Here is a 15252-nt window from a genome sequence, read left to right on the forward strand (position 1 = left end):
TGCCTACCTTACTTGTTGCTGAACAGCAGCCTAAATAATAAAGATGGAGCTGACCTTGGAGAACTTGGAGAAGGGGCCAAGCAGTGTCCGTCGAGTTTGCTCCACAAAAGTTTATTGAGATATCGTGGACCTCACAAAGGCTCCTTTAAGTGCTCTACAGAGAACCTTAAGCCTACCTGAGTGCAGTAGAAATCAGTTTGCATTATAAGTACATATTTAATTTTCTCTGAGCTGCTCTTAATCTGAGTGGACAGCTGCATTCTGGCTTGAGCTTCTGTGTGCTGTGGTCACTGTAAGTCCCATTCCTGGTGCACATTTACCTCTCCTCTGAGTTAAGCAGACCAACCTCAGCTGAGCTTTGACTGGACGCAGAGTGGCTCATGCCGCTCAACAGCTGCACCTGTTTCCGTTCCATCTTGCTTCTGTGCAGTGTCCTATTCTCCCAGCTTCCTTTTGGCTTGAACTAGTGACACACTTTTATTTCTATCCTACAGATAAATAGCTGCCATCTGTGAATGTGTGAAACTGTAGACACTGCCTTTGTACAGTTCGCTGGGCTAATTTCCTATTCTTAGGATGCCATCCTAAATACAATTACAAGTCCCAGGGAACATAGTGGAACTTGCTTCTGAGTAGACATGCATAGGCTCGCACAGGAGGTGGCACAAGAGGAGGGATCCTGGGGCAGTTTCTTGTCAGTGTGTTGGCTGCACCTTAAGCATTGTGGGGGGTGGTTCAGAGCAGAGACAGAGGCAATTGAGCCTGAAGACTGTAAATCCACTCGCCATCACAAAGCCAAGCACCTCGGCATCCATGGAAGAAGGACACTGATTTAAAAATGAGCACAGTTGAAACAGAGATTCTGAAAGTTCAAGCCTGCCTTAGGGAGGCAGTCGGTGAGAGCAGTCATTGGGCTGCATTTGTCCATATTTGGTTTTCCATGAATGGCACGTATACTAAGTGCCTGCCTCCCTGGCTCTGTCTTGCCCCACAGTGTCTCACCTCTGCCCACCCCACATGGTTACTTTTCTGTTTGTCTTCCTAGAAGGCACCACTCCTAGGGAATGACTTCCCTTCTTAGCAGAGTGGACTCTGGGTTCTTGAGCTAACTCCAAATCCCATTGGTTCATTGAGAAAGGCATGCTTTCATTTGTATGGAAATGAATCTTTTGGGGCCCTTGGGAGAAGCCTTTGCAGCTTCTGCCTTTGGCTTCTGAACAGCCCCTGAAGTCGTCCCCCCCTTGCATTTCTTACCCATCACCTGGTGCTTTGGTACTTTCGCTAGCCAGTGAGATGGAGACATTCCACTTCCACTGCAGAATGCAGTAAAATTTGAATAGTTCAGCATCCCAGTTATGCAGCACTCCTGTTGGCCTAGCATCAGAACGGCCTTTCTTTCCCTTCTCCAGCCTATAGGGTATCATGGTGAGTGCTGAGCCTTCCTGCCTTGCACTCTGGCCTTCTTGCTCGCCTTTTGCCCTTGGCCACTGTGAGGCTGCAGAGGTCCTGGATGCGCTTAGGGTCAGGGGTGACCCAGCTGGCTCAGTTCTGGATGTACATCCCAGCAGAGCTTGTGTTGAGGCTACCAGGGCCTGATGATTGCCTTGAGAGCTACAGATCTAAGTGACGTCAGCAGCACTTTGGCCCAGCGCAGGCCCCATATGTTTCTTGCTCTTGCCCTGCCCTGCTGATACTGCCTGAGTGTCTGGTGTGTCTAATAAAGCAGGTTAAAAGATCCTGGCACCACCAAGGACAGGAAGGGACCAGATTATCAGAAATCTGCAGTATCAGAAATGAGTACCTGTTGATGCATATTCATTTCTACTTACGGAGGGACTTTTAATCTGCTTTTCTGCTCCCAAAGCGGTCTTCAAGGCAACTTACATGACATTAAAATATAGTAGGCAACCACAAAACATTAAAAAGCAAAACCAGAACAATTCTAAACAATGGATATCAGAAGAAGCCTGGACAAATGAGAATGGGGGGGGGCGCATCGGTGTCAGTGGGATGCCTGCCTGGTCTGGATATGAATCTACACAGGGCAGAAGTGGCACACTCTGCTTGTAGGCAACAGGGACCTGTGGTTGGGTTACATGTGTAAAATTGTACAGGGAGGGAGCTGCCTTCTGCCAGGTCAGGCTCCGAGTGATCCCTGTGGCTCTCTGTGGCCTACTCTGCCTGCCAGGGGCTCTCCAGGGTCTCAGGTGCTTTTTTCTGAACCCTGCTGGAGGTGCTTCCCGGGACTGAACTCGGGGCCTTTGGTATGTGCAACATGCTCTCCCCCACTAGGTCTGGCCCTTCCCCAAGGCAGCCACCCAGTTCAGAGCAGCCCCTGGGCAAATGAAACTTCGTGGTCACAGACGCAATGGACATGTTTTTGCCCGACTGTTGTGTATCCTTTCCTTTACAAAGGCTCTAGTCCCAATCCTGGTGTGTGTGTTCTGCCGTCGTCATGCATCCTCCTGCATCTCCCAGCAGCCTGAAGTTAGTTTTGTCAGGCTCTGTCTTTGTTTGGTTTTGTTTTTGTTGAGGTGCAGCGGTTCTAGAGTTGTTTTCTAATCATGTTGTTATTGAAGAGCATTCAAGTGAGTGAAAGTCCCGCATCTTCATAGAGCTTGGGTTAACTGTATGGCAGCGGTTTTCAAATTCTCAGGGAGAGTTTGAACCGCAGTAAGTCTTGGTGGGGTGGGGAGGAGGCAGCGACTCGATCCCCAGGATTGCGTTGCTATTGGGGCTGCAGGGACTGGGATCCACTGGGTTGCACTCCCTGGGGTGCAGGGAGTCCTGCGTGACCATCTGCTGGGCTCCCCAGGTCGTCAAAAGTGAAAGTGGAGTGATCGCACTCCACCTCCGCAAAACTGGAAGTGGAGCGTGATCGCTTCACTTTCACTTTTAGAAGCTCTTTGCAGTTGCTCGCACAGGACTCTCCGCACCCCAGTATGGCTGCTGCAGCCCTGTTAGAGATGCGCTTCCTCCTCACTGCCCCGCCCCTTAAGAGGCAGAGGCCAGGGCCTTCAGGCTGGAGCGTCGCGACACCCCAGTTTGAAAACCACTGTTGTATAGTGTTCTGTACACATCTACGGCATAAAACCGTTGCATTTGCTCACTTAAAATATGAAGGCCTTGTGTTGATGTGAACCTTTCCAGTGACACAGAACTAATTTTAGTTCTTGCATATTTTTAAAGCTTTCACAACCAACTGGGGATTGTCTGGGGAATTGATAGGTTGTCTTCTTCATATTAGAAACCGGAACACAGGGCTTCTCGCTCTCTCTTTTCTGGCCCCATATTCTTCTTAAGCCCCCTTGTTCTACAGCTGTCAGCTATCTGGGAACACTGCTTTTAACATATTTCTCTTGTGAGACAAATTTCTTCCCACTCCACCCCCCAACTTCAGCATTTAAAGCCTCCTTCAGTCCTTAAATGTTCTCAGGCAGCAGTAACATTGGTATGAAGGTTTTTCTAGGTTTCTTGTCTGTTAGAGCTGATCTACTCATTCCTTCCCATGCTCCTATCTTTATGTTGTACCCTTTGGTTTAACTTTGTTTCTCCCTCACTTCCATTTTTTTTCCTTCTCCCCTTCATTGTAAACTTGTGGCAGGGCCTGCTTGGCGAACTCATTCTCTTGCAGCAGCAAATTCAGCAGCATGAAGAGGAGGCGCGCAGAGCCACCGACCACTATGGCCCAGGCTCCTCCCAGCAGAAGCGAAAGGTGATGATGGGGGGGTCCTCTGGATGCACTAATCCTCTCCTCTGCGCATATACCTACACTTCAGGCTATTCAGTTGCTTTGATTTCACCCCTTTCAATAAATCCCTGATCAAACTCTGGTTGCGGGCCCTGATGGTGATCTGGCAAATCGTGGCTTGGAAGGGAAACGTGTGATTCAGCTTCCCCATAGCTCTGTCTTTTAATATAGAGATGGGGGGGGGGGTCCCAATGTGGTGGCTTGATTCCAACAGGGTGTTCATAGTGGGAAATACTGCTTAATCAGTCTTTCTGCTGAGTTGCTTGTCCTGGAGCAACCAGAGGCTGGCTCCTTGGTATTGGATGTTAGGCTCAGACAGGGCTGGGACTGTTTTACCTCTGGCCCTGCTTATGAGCTTCCTGCAAGCACCTGAGTGAGCACTGCTAGCTGCAGATGAGACCCCTGACCTGATCTAGCAGAGCTGCTGTTAGGGGTTTGAGAGTTGGACATCTTTTTAAAAAAAGTCTGACTGGTTGGCTAGTTCATATGACTAGCATGAAATGGCACACTTCTCTCTGTGGGTGTGTGGACAAATGCATGTTCCTCTTGTGAAACAACTGCTGTTGCAGACACTGCTTTTCTGTGCAGGAAGCAGCTTGCACACTCGGCTGTGAGCGAGCTGGTGCAGTGAGAGAGACTCAGTGGCAAATCAGGACTTCCCTGGCTCACGTCTCGCCTCTGCCATGAGTTCTCGCAACACTCCCTCTTGGCTTCTGTTTTTCCCATCTGCAGTATGGGAAAAATAATGTTAACCGTATGTGGTTATAGCAAGGTCTGCATCAAGACGGTCTCTGTGAAGCAGTTTGCGTCGCAGATACCGAAAGCACCATACAAATGCTGCAGTTGTAAGTCAACACGTGGTAATTATCCTGATAATTGTGTTCAGTGTTCAGTGAAGCCAGCTTCATGCAGTAGCATCCCAACCACCACCACCACCACCTCACACAGCATTTTAGCAACCCTGTCCAGTTGCTGTGCTGAGCTTGTCAAGGGCCGACCACAGAGCTGTATGGTGGCTCAGCATGGATCAGAGTCTGGTCTCCTTGTCATCCTGGCCCAGTTCCAAGGTGCTGCATCACACTGGCTCACCCTGGGAGCGATATGTCTGCCAGCATAGAAATACCTTCAGGCAACAGTCAGAAAAGCAATTTATTTCTCCTTGTTGGTAGCCAGGCTGGAGCCGTCCCTGAAAGCTGTGGATTTTATGCTGGCATCAAAGAGTTTTTGCCACATAAGTCAGGTCTGGTATCTGCAAATAGGGGGTTGCATCCTGCAAATAATTATTTGATTGTTTTGGAATTGAAAATATGTTTCAGTCCCATGGACTTTTAAACTCCTGAAGGAAGGCATTTGGAAGTGGAAAGGTGAGTGAATCCAGACTGGGCATAGAGGAAAGCAGCCTGACAAGTGATAGACATTGATATTAGCCTTCCATTATTAACTGAGAAGGTGCCCAGGGAGGCTTACACCAAGAATGGACTTGTATGAGGTTCAGAGCAGTGCTGATCCCATCCCCCTCCTCCTCTCGCCATTGAGCATGCAGCTGTTTGTCTCTCCCTGGGAGGATCCAAGCCCCAGCCTCTCCTTCATGCCTGTGCCTCCCATCCTTGGTCCTTACACAGTGCCAGATGTGGAGCTCCAGCCTCTTGATATAGTGGTGCAGCCTTTTTGCCAGAGTGACCCTGGCTCTGTGGCAGAGCATGTGCTTGGCACGTCAGACCCCACTATCTCCAGGTAGCAGGTGCTAAGAAGGTCTTTCTGCCTCCCAGAGCCCCTGGATCTTCACTGCAAGTCATGGACCTGTGGTCTGACACAGAAAAAGGCCGTGTCCCCTCCCTGTCTGTGTCCAGGAGTGACATGGCTGAGGCAGCTCTTTCGGGTCCCACATTTCGTGCTTTTGCTCTGTGTGGCAAGCACATTCTTGGCTATTTGCATGGCAGTGCTCATTCCAGCCATCTGTGTAACAGACAAGCCATTCGCAAGAAGAGGACAGGATAGGCCTGCTGTCCAGCAGTGTCCCTTGAGGGCTCTGTGGAGCTGGCCTGAGCCAAGCAGGAGCTTTCTGGTATGGCATCCCTTTTTTCATCTAGGTGGTGTGAATGGAAACAGCCACAGCTGATTAGCAGCTCAATCCTATCTGCACTTTCCTGGAAGTAAGCCCCATTGATTCTAATGGGACTTACTTCTGAGTGGACATGCATAGGATTGGGCTGCCGGCCAATCACTCATGCTGAAAAATGCTCCCTTTTTGGTTACTTGAAATTCTGGAGTGATGTGAGAGTACATGGACAACTTGGACAACCAGTTGACCTCCACAGATGAAAGGAAAGTCCTGGATCCAGGAATGCAGGAGTTAAAGGTTTGTTTGAGAGACTGAAGGCAAGTTCATATAATGCTTGCTAAATTCAGTTGGTGTTAAATTCCTTATTACTGTTAAATAGAAAACATAGCTGCTAATAATAATTTTTATTTTTGTTGTTAAATATTGAGCCTTCTAAGTCAAGAGTCTTAGTTCCTGCGTGCATATCTACTTCAAGCAGTTCTTAGGAGTACCCACTTCAGGAATTGTTCTTCTTGAGAGAGAGAGAGAGTTCCGAAAATTTGGTGTCCTGCTGGCTGGCAACTATTGCCTTTGACATTTGTTGCCAGTCCCCAGTCCACCTACATAAGAAGAGCCCCTCTGGATCAGGCCAAAGACTCATCTAGTCCAGCTTCCTGTAGCTCACAGTGGCCACCAAATGCTTCAGGGAGCACACAAGACAACAAGAGACCTACATCCTGGTGCCCTCCCCTGAATCTGGCAATCTGAGGTAGCCTACCTCTAAAACCAGAAGCTTGCACATACCTACCATGACTTGTAACCTGTGATGAACTTTTCCTCCAGAAATTTGTCAAATCCCCTCTTAAAGGCATCTTGGCAAGGTGCCATCACTACTTCCTGTGGCAAGGAGTTCCACAGACTAATTACACGCTGGGTAAGGAAATATTTTCTTTTGTTTGTCCTAACTCTGCCAACACTCAATTTTAGTGGATGTCCTGCTGTTATGTGAACTGGACGCAGTGTGAGAGGGAAAAGAACGTCTCTCTATCCACCCCCTGCATAATTTTGTATGTTTCAATCATGTCCTGCCTCAGGTGCCTATTTTCTAGGCTGAAGAGCTCCAAACTCTATGCTTGGGATCATTAGGAAGGGTATTGAGAACAAAACGGCTAGTATTATAATGCCGTTGTACAAATCTATGGTAAGGCCACACCTGGAGTATTGTGTCCAGTTCTGGTCGCCGCATCTCAAAAAAGACAAAGTGGAAATGGAAAAGGTGCAAAAGAGAGCGACTAAGATGATTACGGGGCTGGGACACCTTCCTTATGAGGAAAGGCTACGGCGTTTGGGCCTCTTCAGCCTAGAAAAGAGACGCCTGAGGGGGGACATGATTGAGACATACAAAATTATGCAGGGGATGGACAGAGTGGATAGGGAGATGCTCTTTACACTCTCACATAATACCAGAACCAGGGGACATCCACTAAAATTGAGTATTGGGCGGGTTAGGACAGACAAAAGAAAATATTTCTTTACTCAGCGTGTGGTCGGTCTGTGGAACTCCTTGCCACAGGATGTGGTGCTGGCGTCTAGCCTAGGCGCCTTTAAAAGGGGATTGGACAAGTTTCTGGAGGAAAAATCCATTACGGGGTACAAGCCATGATGTGTATGCGCAACCTCCTGATTTTAGAAATGGGTTATGTCAGAATGCCAGATGCAAGGGAGGGCACCAGGATGAGGTCTCTTGTTATCTGGTGTGCTCCCTGGGGCATTTGGTGGGCCGCTGTGAGATCCAGGAAGCTGGACTAGATGGGCCTATGGCCTGATCCAGTGGGGCTGTTCTTATGTAAACGCTGTAGCCTTTCCTCATAGGGAAGGTGCCCCAGCCCAGTAATCATTTTGGTTGCTCTCTTTTGCACTTTATCCATCTCCACTATATCCTTTTTGAGATGTGGCAACCAGAACTGGACACAAGGTGTGGCCTTACCATGGATTCGTACAACGGCATTAAAATATTAGCCGTCTTATTCTCAATACCTTTTCTAATAATCCCAAGCATGGAATTAGCTTTCTTCACCACTGCTGCACATTGAGTTGACACTTGCATCAAGCTGTCCACCAGTACCCCAAGATCTCTCTCCTGATCTGAACCCAGAACACTTCCTTACATTGAAATGCATCTGCCATTTTTCTGCCCATTCTCCCAGTTTGGAGAGATCCTTTTGGAGCTCTTCACAATCTCTTCTGGTCTTCACCACTCGGAAAAGTTTGGTATCATCTGCAAACTTGGCCAGCTGACTGCTTAACCCTGACTCCACATCTTTTGTGAACAGGTGGGAAAGCACCAATCCCAGGACAGGTCCTTGGGGCACTCTGCTTTTCACCTCTCTCCATTGTGAAAATTGCCCATTGACACCCACTCTCTGCTTCCTGTTCCTCAACCAGTTCTCAATCTAGAGAGGACCTGCCCTCTAATTCCCTGATTGGAGTTTTTTTCAGTAGCCTTTGGTGAGGGACCGTGTCGAATGCCTTCTGAAAGTTCAGATATATAATGTCCACGGGTTCTCCCACATCCACATGCCTGTTGACATTCTAAAGAATTCTATAAGGTTTGTGAGGCAAGACTTACCCTTACAGAAGCCAGGCTGATTCTCCCTCAGCAAGGCCTGTTCGTCTATGTGTTTTGAGATCCTATCTTTGATGAGGCATTCCACCATCTTACCCGGTATAGATGACCGGCCTATAGTTTCCTGGGTCCCCCCCTCCTTCCCTTTTTAAAGATCAATGTGACATCTGCTATCCTCCAATCCTCTGGCACCATGGCCGTTTTGAGAGACAAGTTGCATATTTTAGTCAAGAGATCAGCAACTTCATTCTTCAATTTCTTAATAACTCTTGGGTGGATGCCATCCAGGCCCGGTGACTTATTGATCTTTAATTTATCAATGAGGTCTGAAACATCGTCTCTTTCAACCTCTATCTGACTTAATTCCTCGGTCAGGAGGGGCCGTTCGAGCAGCGGTATTTGCCCAAGGTCTTCTGCCGTGAAGACAGATGCAAAGAACTCATTTAATTTCTCTGCCATCTCTAAGTCTCCTTTTATCTCCCCTTTCCCTCCCTCACCATCCAGAGGGCCAACCGCTTCTCTGGCAGGTTTCCTGCTTCTAACACATTTGAAGAAGCTTTTATTATTCCCCTTAATGTTGCTGGCCATGCGTTCCTCATAGTCTCGCTTGGCCTCCTGTATCACCTTCTTACATTTCTTTTGCCACAGTTTATGTTCCTTTTTATTCTCCTCATTAGGGCAAGACTTCCATTTACAGAAGGAAGCTTCCTTGCCCTTTACGGCCCCTCTAACTTGGCTGGTTAGCCATGCAGGCATCCTCATGGACTTAGTCGAGCCTTTCTTCCTTTGTAGTATACACTTCTGCTGGGCCTCTATAACTGTTGTTTTAAGCAGCCTCCATGCACTCTGGAGAGATTGGACTCTTTTTACCTTCCCTTTCAAAATCCTTCTAACCAGCCTCCTCATTTGAGGGAAGTCTGCTCGTCGGAAGTCAAGGGTTTTTGTGAGAGATTTGCCCGGTATTCTTCCCTCAACGTGCATGTAGAAACGAATCACAGCATGATCACTGTTCTCCAATGGCTCTGTAACATTGACATCTCTAACCAGGTCTTGAGTACCACACAATATTAAATCCAGAGTCACCTGTCCTCTGGTGGGCTCCATGACTAGCTGCTCTAAGGCACAGTCATTTAGCATGTCAAGGAATCCGGTCTCCTTTTTGTGACCAGAACACAAATTGACCCAGTCTATATGAGGATAATTGAAGTCCCCCATGATTACAACCCTGTCCCTCCTTGTTTCCTCATTTCAAGGTCCGATTTCTGATCTGGAGAACAATAGTACCCCACCAGTATTACATCGCTCCTGAGGCCTGGTAATTTAACCCGCAGAGATTCTATGGTGGAGTCAAACCCGCCTTCAATCTCTACTTTGCTGGATTCTATCCCTTCCTTAACGTAAATGGAAGGCCCCATTCCGTCCCCAAATTGCAAAACAGTTTTTGCAGAATTGGGGATCTTTCCATTTTGACAGACTTCTTGCTTTGGAAAAGATCCTTGCCTCTCTTGGTGAGGGGTGGTCTCAGCTACCCTTTCCGAAGTAGAAAGAGATACTCTTGTTCCATGTTTTTGGTGTTTTTTAAAAAAACATTTTTTTAGAAACTTTCAGAGGAGGTTGACTCCAATTTCTTGGTGTGCTTGGAGCAGGATTGGCGAGTGGGCTGTGATTGGATGCTAGCGCTAGTTCCAGTGTAGTCACTCACTCTCCTATTCCTTTTCTCTTTGTAGCTTTGTGCCAGCTGAAACTGAGGCAAAAGTGCTGTGTAAAGTGGATGATACAGAATTGACATTTGCAGTGGCTCTCCTTTGTTCTGTGCTTAAGCTGGTTCCTACCATTTCAGGACTTGCATCAGTCCACTCGTAAGGCCTGCTGTGAGTTCAAAGGGAGTTACTTAAGAGCACACAGAACTAAGCCAAAGTTTTGCTTTTGTGATGGAAATGTTCCCTCATTAAATAAATAAGTTTCTTGACGAGACCTGAGCAAATCACGTTCTGGAAATGTACAGAGATACACAAAGGCTTAACATAATAGCAAAAAGTGCTGCCCTTCTTTCCAAGATGTGGCATATGAGTGTACGAGATGCTGTTTCAAAATAATATGGTGAATATGCGCCTCCATTGGGTTTCTTTCTGCCCCAAGCTACTGATCTGACAAGAGGATTTGACTGGACAGTCCTTGTGAAATCAGTGATTTTTCAACTCCTGCTTTGGGATCTGTTGCGTTTTGAATGTAAGACAAGCCATTCACAATTCTGTTCTTTGGTGTTGCAGGTTTCTGACAAAGAAAAGGTTGACCAGCTCCAGGAAGAACTCCTGCGCACTCAGGTATGGGAGTCTTGTTGGCAGTAAAGCTAAAGTTCCTTGTTACCAAATGAATTGTATGTGCATTGTGAGTCCACTGTCTGCAACAGGACAAATATCTACCAGCCCTTTGAAACCAAGATCTTGGGAGCACATGATACTTAACATCCAGGGATGCTTGCCTGGGGTGTGCCATTCATGTGCGATCATGCTGGTGGGGTGGGGGAAGTAGTTCTGGCCATGTATGTGAGGCCATGCATTCTCTCTAATCAGTGGACTACGTATCTGAATGTAATTCCATTGTTTAACTTTGGCAAGAACATCCTAACTCGATTCTCCAGTTTTAATTATCTTTTTCATTCAGTTCTAATTGTGTCTTATAACACTGCAGAGTTCGAAGCACAAGAAGATTATTTCTGGCAAATGCACTTTGAATGTAGCGTGAAATAAACAAGCTTTTCTGCCTTAAAGGAAAAATTAAATGCCCTCAATTTCACTTTTTAACTTGTGTTTCTATCTCAAATATTTGAAAAAACCCAAAGGGAGTTGTGACTTTACCTCTGTTTCTGGAACACCACCTGACAGGGTGTGTTTTGGTTGCTTGCAATAAAATGTTTAGATCTTGATATTTGTGTGTGCCTCCTACTCCTGAAATCAGAAATGCTGAAAGCTGCATTTTTCACTTAATCAAGATGGACTTTCCTGAGGAAGGATTGGGTTCATTGTGATTTATAGAGATTATGTTTTTAAGGGTTTCTTCATGGTTGAGCGGGGATTTGAATCTGGATCTTCCAGATCCCTAACTCTACATCATCCTGGTTCTGTAAAATACAGAGGTGTATATAGAGCCAGGATGGTATGGAGTTAGATCTGGAAGATCCAGATTCAAATCACCGCTCAGCCATGAAGCTTCCTGGGTGATCTGGGGCCAGTCACAATCTCTCAGCTGATCCTACCTCACAGGGTTATTGGGAGAGGAGGAACCTGAGCTCCTTGGAGGGAGGGAGGGTGGCATAAAATGTGAAAAATGAAAGCAAGAGACTCTTTCTCTGAGAAGAGGAAACTACGGCCAGTGTGTTCAAAAAGGATATAGTGGAGATGGAAAAGGTGCAAAAGAGAGCAACCAAAATGATTATTGGGCTAAGGCACCTCTCTTATGAGGAAAGGCTACAGCGTTTGGGCCTCTTCAGTCTAGAAAAGAAGCGTCTGAGGGGGGACATGATTGAGACATACAAAATCATGCAGGGGAATGGATAGAGTGGACGCTCTTTTCCCTCTCGCATAACACCAGAACCAGGGGACATCCACGAAAGTTGAGTGTTGGGAGAGTTAGGACAGACGGAAGAAAATATTTCTTTTCCCAGCTTATGATTAGTTTGTGGAACTCTTTGCCACAGGAAGAGTGATGGCATCTTGCCTGGATGCCTTTAAGAGGGAATTGGACAAATTTGTGGAGGAAAAGTTCATTACGGCTTACAAATCATAGCAGGAATGTGCAAGCTCTTGGTTTTAGAGGCAGGCTGCTTCTGATTGCCAGATGCAGGGAAGGGCACCAGGATCCAGGTTGTGCATGTTGTCTTGTGTGCTCCCTGGGGCATTTGGTGGGCCACTGTGAGATACAGGAAGCTGAACTAGATGGGCCTTTGGCCTAATCTAGTGGCGCTCTTCTTATGCTCTTATGTTCAAGGAAGCAAAATGTCCTGAAGCACTTAACATTTTGTATTAGCTAAAGTAAATGTGGCATTTTTATTCTGGTGGTCGCTTAGGCTTTGGGTCACTTAAGGAAATGTGATATTGTCGTCTGGTGTTGTCATTTCTGGTTAAAATTCTGGATGTGTGCAGTTCTGTGCTTCTTCTCTTCTGTGGGCAGATTCTTCAGTGATTACTTCTTTTCCTCCCTCACTCTCTCTCTAGTCAAATGTACATTGATTTGTTCTCCTTTCTCTCCATTTCATATTTGCAGCTGAAATATCAACGAATGCTCGAGCGTTTAGAGAAGGAGAATAAAGAGCTAAGGAAGATTGTGCTTCAGAAGGATGACAAAGGCATTCATCAGAGGAAGCTGAAGGTACAGCAGGCAAAACTTGCATGGCTTCTCAGATCGATTGCTTGAGTCAGATCCTTATTGGTTCATCCTGCTCTGTTCTCTCTAGGCTAACTGGCAGCAGCTCTCCAGGTTTCAGTCAAGGCTCTTGCACATGAATTCCTTTGGATTTTATTTTGGTTAATGAAAGTGTATTCTTGTGCAATTGGCATCTCCCTTATGAGGTCCTTGGTCACTTCCAAGATACCAGTTTTGGATTCTGGATATCTTGGACCCAACATGAGATTCCCCCTAGTTTTTTTTTAATCCTGGGATCCTCTGGCTGGATGAGACTGTTGGTGCTCCGCAAGCAGCATCCTGCACCTCATGAACAGGCCAGTTGCTGCGGCTGCACCTTCCACCGCAGTGGAGCTCTGAGATGAGACTGCAGTGCCAGACTTAAGAGCAGGCCTCTGTGTGCTCCCCTTTCCCCTGCTTGGCTGTGACTCAGGCTCACACTGGCTTTTGTTCCTTAGAAATCTTTGATTGACATGTATTCTGAAGTCCTGGACATCCTGTCAGATTATGATGCCAGCTATAATACTCAAGATCATCTCCCTCGGGTAAGTGGGCAACAAGCTTTGCATTTGCAGGGAAGGCTGGTGTAGCTTAATGTCTTCAGGTCTGGCCATGAGCAAGGGGAACTGCTCATGAATGTCCAGCACTGGTTTTTAAATCATGAACAGGCCATACGTTATCAGGGTTTGGGACATCTTAAGAAAATTTCTGATTAGCTTTGTGGGTGTGTATGTTTTGATAAATGCAGTGGGATCATTGCCTACAAAATGATATATTTTTGGAAAACTTTGCTTTCTCTACCAAGTAGGAAACCATTTCTGTTATGAATTCTGGTGTGGTTTGTGGCATTTAAAAGGGGGAGAAAAAGTGGCAGTTGTGGCCCGCACACACATCTGCTGCCACACAGGCAAATACGCTATCTTGGGTCCAGGTGTGCTTGGTCCAGGCTTCAGATCAAGTTGGGGGGATTTGGGCACAGTGACCAGAGAGACCAATATACAAGGGTGCAGTGAAGGGCTGTTGTGGGGCTGTTCACTGCATCCTGGAGCAAATAGCCACAAGGTGTCTTTGGTTAGGCTGCCAGTAACCATAGAACAGTTTTCAAAATATATAGCTTTTTTATTGAATAGAAACAAGGAAAAGGAGGCAACCTAACTTATAAGACCAGTTGCTTGGAGCTTTGGTGGTTGTGGGTGTGCACTCCTGTGTTTACTTCCCATTAATGTGTGTCCTTCCAGGAGGGCACAAAAGACTAATGGCACCTGCTCAAAGAGATTCCTGAATGGCAGCATGTGTGCAGCACTCTCGCTGGGGTCATGCGTGGGAGGGACGTTCATGAGAGGGTTTTGAAAAGTCTGTCCAACTGGTCTAGCCTCTGGGCAGTTGGACTGAAGTTATTCTGCAGGAAGGTTTGTGCTTGCAAGCCAGATTATGCCCTGCTGGGGAACCTGAATATAGAAGACCTGCGATGAGGATGACACATAGAATCCCTGCAGTTCTGCAGCCGTTGGCTTAATCTATGTGTATTTTGCTAAAAAGAAGGATGGTCAGTTTTAAAACCCGTGACTTTGACATTTTCTACTTAGGTTGTAGTGGTTGGAGATCAGAGTGCTGGAAAAACCAGCGTCCTTGAAATGATAGCTCAGGCTCGGATTTTCCCTCGTGGCTCTGGAGAAATGATGACTCGTTCACCTGTTAAGGTAAGGACATTGGAGTGTCAAAGTGATCCACTAGAAAGTGCATCCTTTAGAAATGGAGGTTCCCCGTGCTTCAGTATTCCTAGAAGATTTACTTTATCAGCTGCACCATTTCTCCTTTGGCTGTTAGGTCACCCTGAGTGAAGGTCCTCACCACGTGGCTGTGTTCAAGGACAGTTCTCGAGAGTTTGATCTGACTAAAGAGGAGGACGTAAGTGATGATAAATGATTTCTTGAAAAGCACTAACTTTGCTGGGAAATTGAATGAACCATGTGAGCAGGCGTGAGAGAGGAGGCTTCTTGATCAGCGAAAGATGAATTTTAATGGTGTAAACAGAGAGATGCACATGACTGGAATATTGCGCATGGATTAAGGAGTCTGGGGTTCAAATCCTGCCCCTCCCAGCCATTGTGGAATGCTGTTACTGGTCCGCCTTGCTTGATTCCCAGAATTTACCCCCCACTTGCCCCTGTGCTCTTTGGAGGAAGAGCAGGGTACAAATATGTGCCAACTCTGTCTGCAGCAGATGTGGATGCTGCCCCTCCTCCTGCTGTGCCAGCTCCTTCCATACCAGGGAGGAGGTTTGAGCTGCTCTCATGTGCTCTCCCTGAACAAATAGCAGTTGCTCAGCCCCAGGAATTGGGAAGTTGTGGCTGCACCTGAGTTCAGCCCACCAGTGGTGGAGGGACCCAGGTGGCTGTGAACCTTGTCCTCTCTTGAGTCAGTAAAAGGGAT

At 46.9% G+C, this 15252-nt stretch overlaps 1 protein-coding gene across 1 annotated transcript in view; it reads left to right on the forward strand.

Moving 5' to 3' along the window:
- The window catches only part of LOC136635829 (dynamin-like GTPase OPA1, mitochondrial), a gene marked incomplete at its 3' end in the record, with an annotated part of 65410 nt that overhangs the window by 26566 nt on the left and 23592 nt on the right, over window positions 1-15252 (forward strand). Inside the window, exons 7-12 of the mRNA XM_066610951.1 lie at window positions 3605-3715; window positions 10689-10742; window positions 12682-12786; window positions 13278-13364; window positions 14406-14519; window positions 14647-14727. Of these exons, the coding sequence (XP_066467048.1) occupies window positions 3605-3715; window positions 10689-10742; window positions 12682-12786; window positions 13278-13364; window positions 14406-14519; window positions 14647-14727 (552 nt within the window). The remainder of the gene's footprint in view (window positions 1-3604; window positions 3716-10688; window positions 10743-12681; window positions 12787-13277; window positions 13365-14405; window positions 14520-14646; window positions 14728-15252) is intronic.

The sequence above is a fragment of the Tiliqua scincoides genome, unplaced genomic scaffold (genome assembly GCF_035046505.1).
Source record: "Tiliqua scincoides isolate rTilSci1 unplaced genomic scaffold, rTilSci1.hap2 HAP2_SCAFFOLD_105, whole genome shotgun sequence".
Taxonomy (NCBI): domain Eukaryota; kingdom Metazoa; phylum Chordata; class Lepidosauria; order Squamata; family Scincidae; genus Tiliqua; species Tiliqua scincoides.